Raw genomic sequence first — 14,168 nt, forward strand, 5'->3', positions numbered from 1 at the left:
GTTAATTACAGGTTAAAATTCTCCATTCTGTGATGGATTTAAAATATAAGCTATTTATCTTATGAGCCGAAGTTATCTCAACCTAAGTCAGCATTTTCCCTGAAGTTCCCCTTCCTAAACATGCCTTCTTATGCTACCCCACAGGGTGGCCAGCTCCGGCCAGCCCGCTGCACTCAGTCTCCAACAGCTATATGGCTCATTCAGCAGAGATCAATGTTTTCCTCCCATATGAACAGGAGCTCCTGAGATTCCTCCAAATTAGGCTTAGCAAACAGTGGCCTATGGGCTACCACCTGTTTTTTGTCAGTAAAGTTTTATTGGAACATAGCCATGTCCTGTCATTTAGATACTGTCTAAGGCTGCTTTTGAGCCATCCTGGCAGAGCTGAGTAATCGTTAACATGGACTGTGATGCTTTAGGCCCGTAGAGCTTAAAATATTTACTATCTGGCCCTTTAAGAGTTTGGCCACCCCTGCTCCCCTCTGAAGGTTATGTGATTTTTTTTTTTTTTTTTTTTTTTTGAGACAGAGTCTCTCTCTGTTGCCCAGGCTGGAATGCAGTGGCGCAATCCCAGCTCACTGCAAGCTCCGCCTCCCGGGTTTACGCCATTCTCCTGCCTCAGCCTCCTGAGTAGCTGGGACTACAGGCGCCCCCCCCACCACCAAGCCCGGCTAATTTTTTTGTATTTTTTAGTAGAGATGGGGTTTCACCGTGTTAGCCAAGATGGTCTCAATCTCCTGACCTCGTGATCCGCCCGCCTCAGCCTCCCAAAGTGCTGGGATTACAGGCGTGAGCCCCCGCGCCCGGCCGGTCATGTGCTTTCTTGGAAGTGAATGCATGGAATGATGACTCAGGTAACTTAGACCTAACTTCTATTTCAAATGCCAGCTTCATTAAACTAGGTATGATTGTGAGCAAATGACTCAACCTTGCTGACCACATTCTTATCTGTTCACTGGATATGACGAGTGCTTTTCTAGCACATTACCAGGTGCTTAGCAGGTGCTCAGTATGAACTGTGGCAGCCCTGCCTCTCCCTCACAGGACCACCAACCCTTTCTAGGTTCTAGACAAACCAATGGTTCAAACCCAGCTCAAGTGTGCAGAACTAAGCACCCAGTGGTTCTTCACACATATTTCTAAATTGCAAAGCCCACGGCTGCTGTCTGCTGAGAATCAGGTGAGCAGCGTGGATGAGTCTTAGGACTCCACACCAGCCCCTGCTCTTGTGCTTTTCCTTGGACTGTGCAACCTGCTTCATCACTGCTCACCAAATGGGAATGTGGCATCTGACCGCTTGATGAAGAGGCAGGCTGGGGCAGATTGCTTCCAGCTTTTTTTTTTTAAGGCAGGTTAAGTATGAAATCAGTCAACTCTTCTCACTTTGACAGTGTTTTGTAGCTAACTCAGTGAAGTAATTTCTTATTCTGTATTCTAAGAAGCAGTAAGTATGGATGTTAACTCCATGAGCAGACAGTCCAACAGGTTTCAGAAATGCCATCTGGTTACCTACTGACCTATCCATCCATCTAATTAGATATCCTCAATACACATCAGAACATTAATGCATTACAGAAAAAAAAAAAAAAGCCAAACCATGAAAATGTGTTTAATGTGGCATTTGCCACTAATTCAGCACAGAGCACATTCCAGACATGCCTCGAAGCACCATGCTGAAGGACAGATGGAAGTGGGTCGCAGCTAGGAGTCAGGGCTTTGGGTCACACGGCCTAAGTCTGACTCTCAGCTCCAAGTCCTGCGTGAAGGCAGCAACCTTCCTGGGGCTCACCGCTGTGTGTGAAGCAGTGAGTATGGTAAGAAGGGAGCTGGAGGAGGAGGCAAGAGCCTTCGTGCAGTCCCAAGCCTGCCTCTAAATAGCTGCTTCACTTTGGCCAAGTCAACTTTTCTCTTGAGGCTTCAATATCCCAAACTGATAAAGGAAGGGGTTGGACCCAATGAGCTCTAAAGGTCGTCCGATGATTTCAGTTGATGTTTTTATAAGATCAACCAGGAGAATGTGATTACCTAGACTGGGGGAAATCTGGCCCTTTATGACATGACTCCATAGCAAGAGACCTTCCTCTAAATCCACTGGAATCAACCCCCCCGCCACACACACCTTTCCTTTGTAGCAAAAGGCTGCCTATAAGTACATAATTAGCCATTCCTTTAAATTAATGGGTGCAGGAGCTGGGAGACAGGAGATGGTAGTGGGAAGGGTAAAACCAAGAGCCTACTGAGATCAATGAAAGCAAAAAGTAAGCTACATTTTCATTTCTATAAAACAGCTTTCTGCCTTAATTACAGATTAGGACCCACACTGTTCTGGATGAAGCTGATCAAAACTCTTAATGGTTAGCAACCTGGCACAGACCTGCAATTTCTCATCCATGTCGTCATCACTTTCATCCAGGTCTTCGTGGAGTAGTCGCCATTCATATTCAACGTGAACGTGAGAATTAAATCTTCCAGATAAGGCTTGGGTCAGCTGAGAGAACAGAGGGATGGTCAGTGCTGTTGCTCATACACTCGGCCATGCATCTGGACCCACTGAAGTGTGCAGGCAGGAGGCCTGCCTTCTAGTCCAAGGCAAATGCATGGAAATCTCTGGGTCTCAGGTGAAGCCCCCGCCCCTCGGCCTAATTCACAGGGTAACCTTGAAACTCAAAGCTGGTATGTCCCAGCAAAGGCTTTGTAAACTGTATTAGTTTTCATCCACAGTTCCCGGCTCGTAACTCTCAAATCCCTTGTTACAGTCTTCGGTTATAACATGGGGTGTTAAGGCCTCAGGAGACAGAATCTCTCTGAACTTCTCCTGCCCCAAGGCAGGACTCTTATCTTCCCCCACTTTTCTGACTGTGGGTCTTAAGGCCTTCCCCAGAGAGGGTCTCACCCTATACCCTGGGGGAAGAGATGCTGACATCAAGAAGCTTCCATAAAAATCAGAGGACTGGTTCTCGAGCTTCAAGATGGCAAACCACACAGAGGGTCCTGGAGGGTGGCACCCAGGGAGGGAATTGAACCCCCGCATCCCTTCCCCCACACCTTGCCCTACGCACCTCTCTATCTGTATGCTTTGCAATATCCTTTATAATAAACCAGTAAACACAAGTGTCTCCCTGAGTTCTATGAGCCACTCCAGCAAATTATTCAAACCCAAAGAGGGGGCTGTGGGAACCCCAACTTGAAGCCGGTTGGTCAGAAGTTCTGGAGGTTGATTTGTGACTGGTGTCTGGGGTGGGAGACAGTCTTGGGGACTGAGCCCCCAGCCTGTGGGATCTGACACTACCTCCAAGTAGATAGTGTCTAATTGAACTGGAGGACAGCCAGCTGGTGTCTGCTGCTTGTGAAACCGCCTTTACAAGAACATGGTAGTGAAAAATGTCTAGCATGGCTGACTCCATCTTGCTTCTGGCCTCACAGGCTGGCTGTCCTCCCTTATTCCTGGGCACAGGCCAAGCTAACCATGGGAAGAATTTAGTTTGTGGTGTAAGTTTGAATCAAGGATGGTAATAGTCCCTCCTTAAAACTGACTCTGTTTTTTTTAATTAATTTTTTTTTTATTATACTTTAAGTTCTAGGGTACATGTGCACAATGTGCAGGTCTGTTACATACGTACAAATGTGCCATGTTGGTGTGCTGCACCCATTAACTCATCATTTACATTAAGTGTATCTCCTGATGCTATCCCTCCCCCCTCTCCCCACCCCATGACAGGCCCCGGTTTGTGATGTTCCCCGCCCTGTGTCCAAGTGTTCTCACTGTTCAGTTCCCACCTATGAGTGAGAACATGCGGTGTTTGGTTTTCTGTCCTTGCAATAATTTGCTCAGAATGATGGTTTCCAGTTTCATTCATGTCCCTACAAAGGACATGAACTCATCCTTTTTTATGGCTGCACAGTATTGCATGGTGTATATGTGCCACATTTTCTTAATCCAGTCTCTCATTGACAGACATTTGGGTTGGTTCCAAGTCTCTCTGCTATTGTGAATAGTGCCACAATAAACATACGTGTGCATGTGAAAACTGACTTTGTTCTTGTTAGGGAACTTGAAAGTGCCTTTGGAAGACTAATGAAAGGCCTCAAGATTAGGATTATGGGAGGGGTCTGAATTCTGCTAAAATGTAGGTGCAGCTTGCCTCTCTATTAATGTAATTGTTTACCATCCAGTGGAGTGGCTCACACCTGTAATCCCAGCATTTTGGGAAGCTGAGGCAGGAGGACTGCTTGAGCCAGGAGTTTGAGACCAGCCCAGGCAACATAGCGAGACCCCATCACTACAAAAAATTTAAAAACTTATTTAGCCAGGCATGGTGGCATGCATCTGTAGTCTCAGCTACTCGGGAGGCTGAGGTGAGAGGATCGCTTGAGCTCAGGAGTTTGAGGCTGTCCACGAGCGTGCCATTGCACTCCAACCTGGGCAACAGAGAGACACTGTCTTTTTTTAAAAAAAATTGTTTACTGCACCAGAGGCCACGATACTTGTGACTTCCCCAATTAATCCTATAGATAACATATCCTAAGACTGATCTTTTGAGATATTTTTTCAGACTTTTGCATCCTGGTGACCAACTGACTCCACTGAACCTGACTCATGACTCAACCAGTCCCGTGGCACCCCCTGAGATGATATGCAGTGGACAAGGGCTGTTTCTCACACTCTTATGATTTCACTCCCAACCAATCAGCAGCACCCATTTCCTAGCCCTCTTGCCCATCCAACTATCCTTGAAAAACCTTAACCTCTGAGCCTTTGCGGGGACACAGTTGAGTAATAATTCCTGTCCTCCCACCGCTCAGCCAGCTTGTCATAATTAAACTCTTTCTCTACTGCAATCACACTGTCTCATGAATTGGGTTTAATCTATGCAGCAGGCAAGAAGAACCTGTCAGGCGACTACACTTGGTGTATGGGGTCGGGGGAGAACCCCACACCTTTGGTCACAGCAGTCTGCTTCTGTATTGCTTGTTGTGACAACAGCGTAACCGTACAGAAAAAACAGGGCTAGAGAGTTTTCCCCAAAACAACAGGCAAAGGATATTTGAGATCTAAAGGATGCTGATCAGCCTGCAAGTATCCATACTCCATATGGGAGAAAGCTCAACCCCAGGAGAATGAATGTGCTCATTCACTGTGAACCCAGCCTTTTCAACCAGGATGAGAGAATTAAACGCTGTAGAAAATGATCTGTGTGGCTATTTTCTCAGTTCTCTCAAGGAAGGTAGATAGCTAGTTCCGTTCTACATGTGCAGAAGAGAAGTTAATTCATTACACACTATGGGTGTCTCAGGACCTCAGGGCTTAATTTCCCCCATAACCAGATAGTAGCTACATGACCCTGGCCAAGTCACTTAACTTTCCTGTGCCTGTTTCCTCATCTGTAAAATGAGGACAACAGCAGAAACTATGTCATAAGGTAGTTATGAAGATTAAATGAGATAGGTCAGGTGTGGTGGCTCACGCCTATAATCCCAGCACTTTGGGAGGCCAAGGCGGGTGGATTGCTTGAGGTCAGGAGTTCAAGACCAGCCTGACCAACATGGTGAAACCCCGTCTCTATTAAAAATATAAAAATTAGCTGGGCATGGTGGCAGGTGCCTGTAATCCGAGTTACTCAGGAGGCTGAGGCAGAAGAATTGCTTAAACCTGGGAGGCGGAGGTTGCAGTGAACAAAGATCATGTCACTGCACTCCAGCCTGGGTGACAGAGTAAGACTCCATCTCAAAAAAAAAAAAAAAAAAAAAAAGATTAAATAAGCTAGTGGATGTACAGTGCTTAGAAAGAGGACCTGTTACTTATCTTACACTTGTATAGCATTTATTATTAATAGTTCTTTTTTTTCTCCCCCAGGCTGATGCGCATTGGCATAATCATGGCTCACTGTAGTCTTGAACTCCTAAGCTCAAGTCCATTCTCCCACCTCAACTTCCCCAGTAGCTGGGACTGCAGGTGCGTGCCACCACACCCAGCTAATTCGAAACGTTTTTGTGGAGATGGCGTGTTGCTCTGTTGCCCAGGCTGGAGTGCAGTGACACCATTATGGCTCACTGTAGCTTTGAACTCCTGGTCTCAAAGTGATCCTCCTACCTTAGCCTCCTGGGTAACTGGGGCTACAGGCATGCTCCACCATGCGTTGCTAATTTTTAAATCATTTGCAGAGACAGAGTCTCACTATGTTGCCAGGCTGATCTCGAATTCCTGGCCTCAAGCCATCATCCCCTGCCTCAGCCTCCCAAAGCTTTGGGATTACAAGGCATGAGTCACTGTGCCTGACCTTAATCTATTTACTGAGCGCTGTGTGTCAACTGCTTTACAGCATTTGATAATAATTCTCACAAAAATCTTATATACTGGTATAACTGACTGCACTGTAGAAATAAGGAAACAGCCTAAGAGAGTTTCCTTCCCAAGCCAAGTTGGGAGCCCCCGGCCTGGGGGGCTCTTTCTACTGTCTACATTGTCTTTTCTTCCAGAACAGGAAAAGATGGTACTGAGCAACCCACATGATCTGGGGCTGAGGAACAAAGAAAGGAGGTTGGCCTTGATGTCCTGCAAAGTAGCAAGTAAACAGCTTATGGAGGCCAGAGAGCAGGCCCTTGTGGTGGCCTCGGGCCTCTGTTCCAGTTGTCCCACCACAGCAGTGATGTTACCAACACGGCCAACCAGCAAACACTGACTCACACCCCAAGTCTCACTACGAGGGGGTGGGTCCCCCTAGGTTTCCCTGTAGACTCCCTAGCATGCCTTCTCCAAGGCAGGCTGATTCTGGGCTCATCCCATCAGAAACACTGAACTCTGCTCAGGACACTGGTTCACAGCAAACCCTGCCCAAGGAGGACAGGCTTGGCTCCCTGTCCCGTGACAGGTGCCCCACCCCGTCCTTGTGGCGGGAGACTCACCAGCTCCTCACAGTGCTCGTGCTTGAGGCGCTTGGCAATGTCCAGCGGAGTCTCTCCTGACTCGTTTGCTAAAATTCAAGGGCGAGCAAAGGAGGCGTTAAGGCAAAACCCAGCAAAGGCCTGACATCCAGGACAATTTTTAAAAGGAACAGAAAGGCAGCACTAAATTAAATTGGGCCTGGTTAATGAAATCCACAGTGAGTTTGACCTAGTCGAGGCTGAATGTATCTTGTAATTGTATAGAACTGCAGCTAAATACAGAAGGTAAAACTTTAAAAGATGAAGTTTGAACTAATCAAGAAACTAAAACTGGCCAGGCGCAGTGGCTCACGCCTGTAATCCCAGCACTTTGGGAGGCAGAGGTGGGCGAATCATTTGAGGTCAGGAGTTCGAGACCAGCCTGGCCAACATGGTGAAACCCCATCTCTACTAAAAATATAAAGATTAGCCAGGCGTGGTGGCACATGCCTGTGGTCCCAGCTACTCAGGAGGCTGAGGCAGAAGAATCGCTTGAACCTGGGAGGCAGAGGTTGCAGTGAGCCGAGATTGCGCCACTGCACTCTAGCCTTGGTGACAGCGTGAGACTCTGCCTCAAAAAAAACAAAAAACAAAAACTAAAACTAAAACTGTTGAAGCAGCCACCTAATTAAAATCCACATCCAAACTGTAACTCGTTGAATAAAGCGATTCATCATAAACCTCTAACGAAAAGCACTGCTCACCTATTTCCATGCACTGCAATATAACAAACTTTTAAACCTTCTCTCAAGCAGTCTATAACCCTGAAAGTATATACTTTATTTTTATTTTTATTTTTGAGATGGAGTCTTGCTCTGTTGCCAGGCTGGAGTGCAATGGTGCAATCTCAGCTCACTGCAACCTCCGCCTCCCGGGTTCAAGTGATTCTCCTGCCTCAGCCTCCCAAGTAGCTGGGCCTACAGGCGCGCGCCACCATACCCGGCTAATTTTTGTATTTTTAGTAGAGACAGGGTTTCACCATGTTGGCCAGATGGTCTTGATCTCTTGACCTCGTGAGCCACTGCACCCGGCCTATACTTTCTTCTAAATAAGCCTCAGTCAATGAGGTCTGATTATTAGTTTTTTAATGATAAGCACAGCTCTCAGGCAGATGTGTGTCTTTTTTCTATTCTTTCCTCTTTATTTTACAGTCCTTCAAAAATACTTCATCCTGAGGGGACAACAGCTGGATGCCCTCAAGGCACAACTGTGCCTTGGCTGTTGGCATGTCGGGGTCCTCGAGAGAGGGAGGGACCGGGGCCAAGTAACAACCAGGGCCCTTCGTGGAGGAAGCAGTGGTGCAAATGAAAGGAGAGGGCAGTAAACAGCATCTCCCCCTGTAATCCGTCTAAACCCAGAGCCAAGAAAGGGGCCAAGTGTGGCCTCAGGTGGGGGTGAGTAGGCTCAGGGTGTGTGAACAGGTCAAAATTCCCCAACCTTGTCCAAATTCACCTGGCATCCGTGAGAGCTGCAAGACCCACCCTTTGCTTGTCTTATGATCTGTAAAATGCCTGTAAACGCGCCCAAAGTCTAAGTAACAGATGGTGAATGCGGCCTCGTGGAACAGGCAGGGAGAGGCTCTTTCTCATTAGCGGTAGGTTCTCCTTCTCTTTGGCACTAACAAGAGCCCACAGGGTTGGCCCTGTTTCCAAGAGCAGCGCTTGGATGGCAGACAGGAGGCAGAGGCCAGGGTGCAGCTGAGCCCACCCCCGGGGCCCGGGCCCACTCACCTATCTCGATGGAGGCCTTCCCCCGCAGGAGCAACTTGAGGCACTCGGCATTGTCGGTCAGGCAGCAGTAGTGCAGGGCTGTGCTGCCTTTCCCTGTCTGTTTATCCAGGTTCCCACTGCCCGAGAACAGGAACAGAGAGAGAGCATAGTGTGTCACAGGCTGGACAACCAGGGACTGCCCGGCAGGGAGCCTGGGCTAAGGGGAACAGGAAAGGCAGACAGTCCCCGAGTGAACGGTTTCTGTAAATCATCGCCAAGGTGGTGGGACCTGGCACCGTCCCTGCCTACATGGCTGGGGAAGCCTTAGCAGAAGGTCATCAGGGAAATAACACGATGATGGCAGAAGAGGTCAAAAGGGGAGGGGGGGCATCCCTGTTGTTGCTGAGCATGTGGGGCCAAGATGGGGCAGTGCACTACCGGGGTGAACCTAGAGCCCAGCGTCCTTCTCACGTCCCACTGGCTGCGCCGAGGCTGCTGTGCTAGGCCGGCCAGCTGTGCTGGATGCAGGGCCTCTGGATGCCTGTGTGACTCATCCATCCTGTCCCACGGGAGGACGGAGGCTGAGCTTTTCTCTATCATTATTTGATATTCCCTCCAGGAAAGGGAAAAGTCACTTTCCCAAAGCCCAGAGTCCCCAGGCTCCTCGGCCTGTTTGCCCTGGGAATACCCTCTGAAAACAGGCTAAAGGGGAATCTTGAGATTTTCAAAAGTTCTTCTAACATATCACAAGACCAGGTCACCCACAAAAGGTGCTCAGGCTTGGCAGACATGGGACAGGCCCTCAATCCTAACAAACATGGCCACTGTCACATTCTGAGGAGGGGCAGTGAGCTTTGTGCCCCTGCACAAAGTGGAGACAGAAAGGCGATCTCAGGAAGTGGCACCTGCTGCTTCCATGAGAAGGAAACCAATTACATTTTCAATATCAAAAAAGGAGTTTCTTTTTCACCAAATTGTGGGCATGGGGGGCAGGGGGTGTGCTTCATTTTCAGAATTCTCCCCCACTTTTGTCCTCCTTCCACTCTGGAAAAAAAGAAACTGGGACCTTCCCTCTCCTGCCCCCTGAAAATGTGCACGGAGGGAGAGGCATCACGCAGCTATCAACCAAATGTTTACGAAACCCCTGCTGCGTTCTAGGAGCCGGGCTGGCACTCAGAGATGGGGCATCAGGGCAGCTTCCACCACGAGTCCAGTGAACTCAGCCTCCTCAGGAAGAAGCTGCAGGTCTTGGGGTTGACCACCCCACACTCCCCTACTTTCTGGCCATTTCTTCACTCCTCTGCTCAGAAATGGGAGGAAAAAGCAGAGGACACAAAATGCCAACTATCCCATGGCTTTTGCATTTTGGAATTTTCCATTTCCTTTGGAGCAATTTCCATGGCTTTTAACAGCACCTCCTCCTCCAGTACACACGTGGCTCAAACCATGACCAGGGAGTCAGAATACACGTTGAGGGGTCTTGAAGTCCAGCCTTCAGCTGCCAGGCGGGTAACACATGACTGAAGCAATATGCCCCAAACCACGGGCACTCCCAGATCTGCGGTAAACTGCCTGTGCACATCTCTAAAGGCCATTTCTAATCAAAGCATAAAAACAACTTCTCGACCCAAACAAAACACCCATAATCCAGTGCTCTGGTTTCTAATCTCTGGCTCAGACCATGGCTAATGTGTGGATCCCTCCTTGCCTGCTACCTCCCTACTGCTCAGGACACTGCTTGCGCAGTATGATGACCTGGCTCACAGGATGAGGCGAGGAAGGCCCCTGTGCACAGAGGGTGGTCATGGGGTCCCCAAGTTCAGTAGCCATATCTACTTGGTGTCTCCCTGAGTACCAGACACTAGAAGTTGGACCCTGCAATTACCACAAAAGAGTTTCTAGTGCTTTTTTAAAGGATTGCCATGGAGTACCTCACACCTGGCAGTCCTTTTTCTGTCTTTAATTCATGTTTAGAACTGGGAAGGTTCTCTTGACAACACATCAGAAGAGATGAGGCAGCGTCTGATTCCTTCCCCAGAAATACCAAGGAGAAAACGAGTGCCTCCCTTAATTTCAGAACACCTACCTGTTCTGAACTAAAAAGTCTACGATGTGAAGAGAGGTTCGATCCACGGATCTGACTGCAAGGTGGAGGGCCGTTTCATCTGGCTCCTGAAAAAGCAAACAAAGGCATTCCAGAATTCTAATGGGAGCATTCAATTCTGTGTCCAACACCGGTGAAATCGTGTACAACTCTTCCAAAAGTCTTTTATCTTTCCCTTCGAGAAACTTATCTCTTACATAGAGTCTCTTTAATCTCTACACAAGCTCTTTGCCCTTGGGAACGTGCAATTTGGAGATTGGTCCTGTTTCTCCTGACTCCATGGGAAATAAATGAGAAGTTCAGGAGTTTCATTTCTAAGTCCTCTCAATCGACCTGTCCCCATCCCTGCATCAGCACCACAAGGCAGATCCCTGCCTGCAAGCAAGAATCTTGTTCAAACGATCCAGGAAGGTCCCCCAGGCCACCTACAATCCAATCTCTTTACCTGCTCCTTGAGTAGAAACATATGTTTCTTAAGCAGGCTTAAAGTTCTGCGTTCTACACTTACAGACAAGGCTACGAATGATAATAACTGCACTGTCTCCAACTCATACTGGGGATTCCCCAACTCCACTGCCTTTTCTGAAAGTACACCTGGCAGGTGGGGGAGAAGAGATGAACAAGGATTGTTTCAGCAGGTGGGTGGGTGAGAGAACCAGAGGAGAAGGACAGATACAGAAGACAGGAGGTGAGGGCAAAGGAAGGTGCTTCCCAGGCCGCCTGCCCTGCCTGCTGGGCCCTCTGGCGGCAGCACAGCTCAGTGCTGGGCACCCTCCACACTGCGTTGGTGGGCATGAGTTCTTTCTGGGGATGGGGAGAGAGTGGGACCAGCTCAGAGCCTGCATGGACACGCCTGTCACCAAGAGAAAGATGCTGCAGCCGTGAGGCATCCTTGCTGACAGGCAGCCAGCCCGGTCCTGAGGTCAGGAGGCTCCAGGGGACCAAATGTGCATCTACAGGGTATTTGTGGACCAGAATCTGGACACATGCCACCCCACTTGGGTGCTGGTATGTTACTGCAAACCCACTCCGGCTGGATGCCCACCCTCTCAAGAGAGCTCCCCCAGGAAAGGAGGGGTCTTGCTCCTACTCTATTCCCTCTGAGGGGGAGCACAGTGGGGTGTGGGTTCCAGGGAACCGCCCCTCTCAGAGAGCTTCTCTCGTTAGCATGAAGCTCAGGTTAAACCTGCTCGCAGATGAGGGGTCCCTCTCAGGCTGCCTAGCTTCTGAGATGTCTTCTCCTCCACCTGGAGGTGGGTTTTCCTTCCAGAGCTGGCATTACATTTTTGGTGTAAGAATAAACCACTAGGTGGGTACAAAGTTTTAGACAAGCAGAATAAGTCCTGCAGATCTGCTACACAGCCTGGTGACTCCAGGTAAGACTACATAGCGTCTATTTCAAAACTGAGTCAATTTTAAATGTGCTCTCCATTAAAAATGGATGAGCATGTGAGGTAATGGATATGTTAGCTAGCTTGATTTAATCATTCCATGATGTAAACATAGATCAAAAACATCACACCATACCCCATGAACATAGATACAATTATTTGTCTACTGAAAAGAAAAACCCCTAGTTTATTCTACCCCAGTACCCCTATCCGTGCCATCTTCCTCTGGAGAATTACCCAGCTTTGGTCAGTATTGCTGATTCCACAGACCTGCCACAGTGCCCCAGCTTTCCTTTTTTTTTGAGACAAGGTCTCACTCTGTCGGCCAGGCTGGAGTCCAGTGGCACAATCACGGCTCACTGGAGCTTCAAATTTCTGGGCTCAACCGATTCCTCTCACCCCAGCCTCCTGAGTAGCTGGGACTACAAATGTACACCACCATGCCTGGTCAATTTTACTTTTTTTTTTTTTTGTAGAGATGGGGCCTCCCTATGGTGCCCAGGCTGGTCTCAAACTCCTGAGCTCAAAGGATCCTCCGCCTTGGCCTCCTAAAGTAAAGTACTGGATCCCAGGCATGAGCCACCGTGCCCGGCCTTTTTTTTTTTTTAAAGTAGCAACAACCCACACTCTTACATGTCCGTTGGCCAGTGGGATTTTTTCTGTAAGATCCACACCATCAGCATAAGCTTGGAGCAATCCAAAAATATCTCTCGTTTTGACGGCCTCGCAAAGACTGTGAAGCTTCGCCGCGTTATCCGCGTGCTTCTTCCTTGCGTATCTCCTCTCGATGTACTTGGCTGTGATGTAGTCCTTTCTTGCATTCCTGAAACCAAACATAATTGCCTTGCAAATCATGAAGGGCTTCTACCCGCTGTCCGGCATCCCTTTGTCTAAGGCCATGTTAACGGTTCCTGCGCCATGTCCCTGGTAAGCACCGCTGGCCCCGAAACACAAAGCGGGAGTGGCCGCCATGTGGTTCTACGGCTGCACTGGTCTTCACTGCGACCTCCTGGGAACTGGCCAGGGGGACAACTCCCCCACGTTCTCTCAGCCCACCCGCCTCTCTGCCTTGTCTCCCTCCCCTCACTCCTAAGTTCTGTGATCTGACCTCACTGTCGCCCTCGTCACCTCCACGCCCTTCTTACCCAGGTCCTTCCAATCCGCATGCCCTGCGCCTCCTCCCCCAGGAAGGCCCTGCCCCTGCCCTCCATGCAGCCCTGGCCAACCTCTGTTCCAACATTCTCTACATGAAGGCCTGCCTGCCTCACTGCCCGACAGGCCCATGAGCTCCTTGGGGCATGGACTATGACCTCTTTTCTGTAGGCACCGTGCCTGGTATGAAAGGCAATATCAGATGAACTGAAATGAAATGGCAGTCCTCTTTGTGTTCTACTTTCTGGCCTTTATGTGGCAACATGCTCAGACTCCGCCCCATCCAAAGAGCCTAGAGAAGCAGGAACAAAAGGGGGCCAAAGAACCCTGAGTTCAAATCCCACTCCCACCACACACTGCTGCTTTGAACTTGAATAAGTATTTCATCTCTCTAGACTTGTAAGTCTGACTTGCGAAAATGCACACAATACATCCTCACAGTAGCACCAAGAGACATATGTGCGTCAACACACCTGCTGCAGCACACACAGTGGGTCCCGGGCCTTGGAAAGACCCAGTGAACTTACAAGAGGGAGAGCGAAACAGCAGCTCACTGGTCACAGAGTACATGCATTTTACAATCCCAATTCTGAAGGTTGAGGGTCACTGCCCAGGGACTCTTTGAATCTTGAGAATCAGGCAAGAGCCAGGCAGGGGCAGATCAGTTGCATCCGTTTGTAACACAGCACTGCCTACAATCTGAGGACACATGCGGCTGCTCCCCTTCAAGCTGGAGTCCCCGCACGGTTCCCTCCTGACCTCCGCTCTCTCACTCAGCTGACTATGGCAAGGGGCCATGGCTGCTGGAGCAGTTGTTGACTTTTCTGTACCTGCCCTAAATCCCCGTGGAACAACTGGCCCCCCAGAAGGGGAGCCTGAGCCCCCTGGACA

The 14,168-nt window shown here is 49.1% G+C and overlaps 1 protein-coding gene across 3 annotated transcripts in view; it reads right to left on the reverse strand.

Moving 5' to 3' along the window:
* Positions 1-14,168, reverse strand: part of ASAP2 (ArfGAP with SH3 domain, ankyrin repeat and PH domain 2) — a 199,520-nt gene that overhangs the window by 18,491 nt on the left and 166,861 nt on the right. For all 3 annotated transcript variants that reach the window (XM_034952586.4, XM_055108257.2, XM_034952582.4), the window contains 5 exons: positions 12,759-12,948; positions 10,717-10,802; positions 8,652-8,767; positions 6,904-6,971; positions 2,375-2,488 (listed from right to left, as the gene is read on the reverse strand). In XM_034952586.4, coding sequence (XP_034808477.1) covers positions 2,375-2,488; positions 6,904-6,971; positions 8,652-8,767; positions 10,717-10,802; positions 12,759-12,948 — 574 coding nt within the window. The remainder of the gene's footprint in view (positions 1-2,374; positions 2,489-6,903; positions 6,972-8,651; positions 8,768-10,716; positions 10,803-12,758; positions 12,949-14,168) is intronic.

This window comes from Pan paniscus, chromosome 12, assembly GCF_029289425.2.
Source record: "Pan paniscus chromosome 12, NHGRI_mPanPan1-v2.0_pri, whole genome shotgun sequence".
Taxonomy (NCBI): domain Eukaryota; kingdom Metazoa; phylum Chordata; class Mammalia; order Primates; family Hominidae; genus Pan; species Pan paniscus.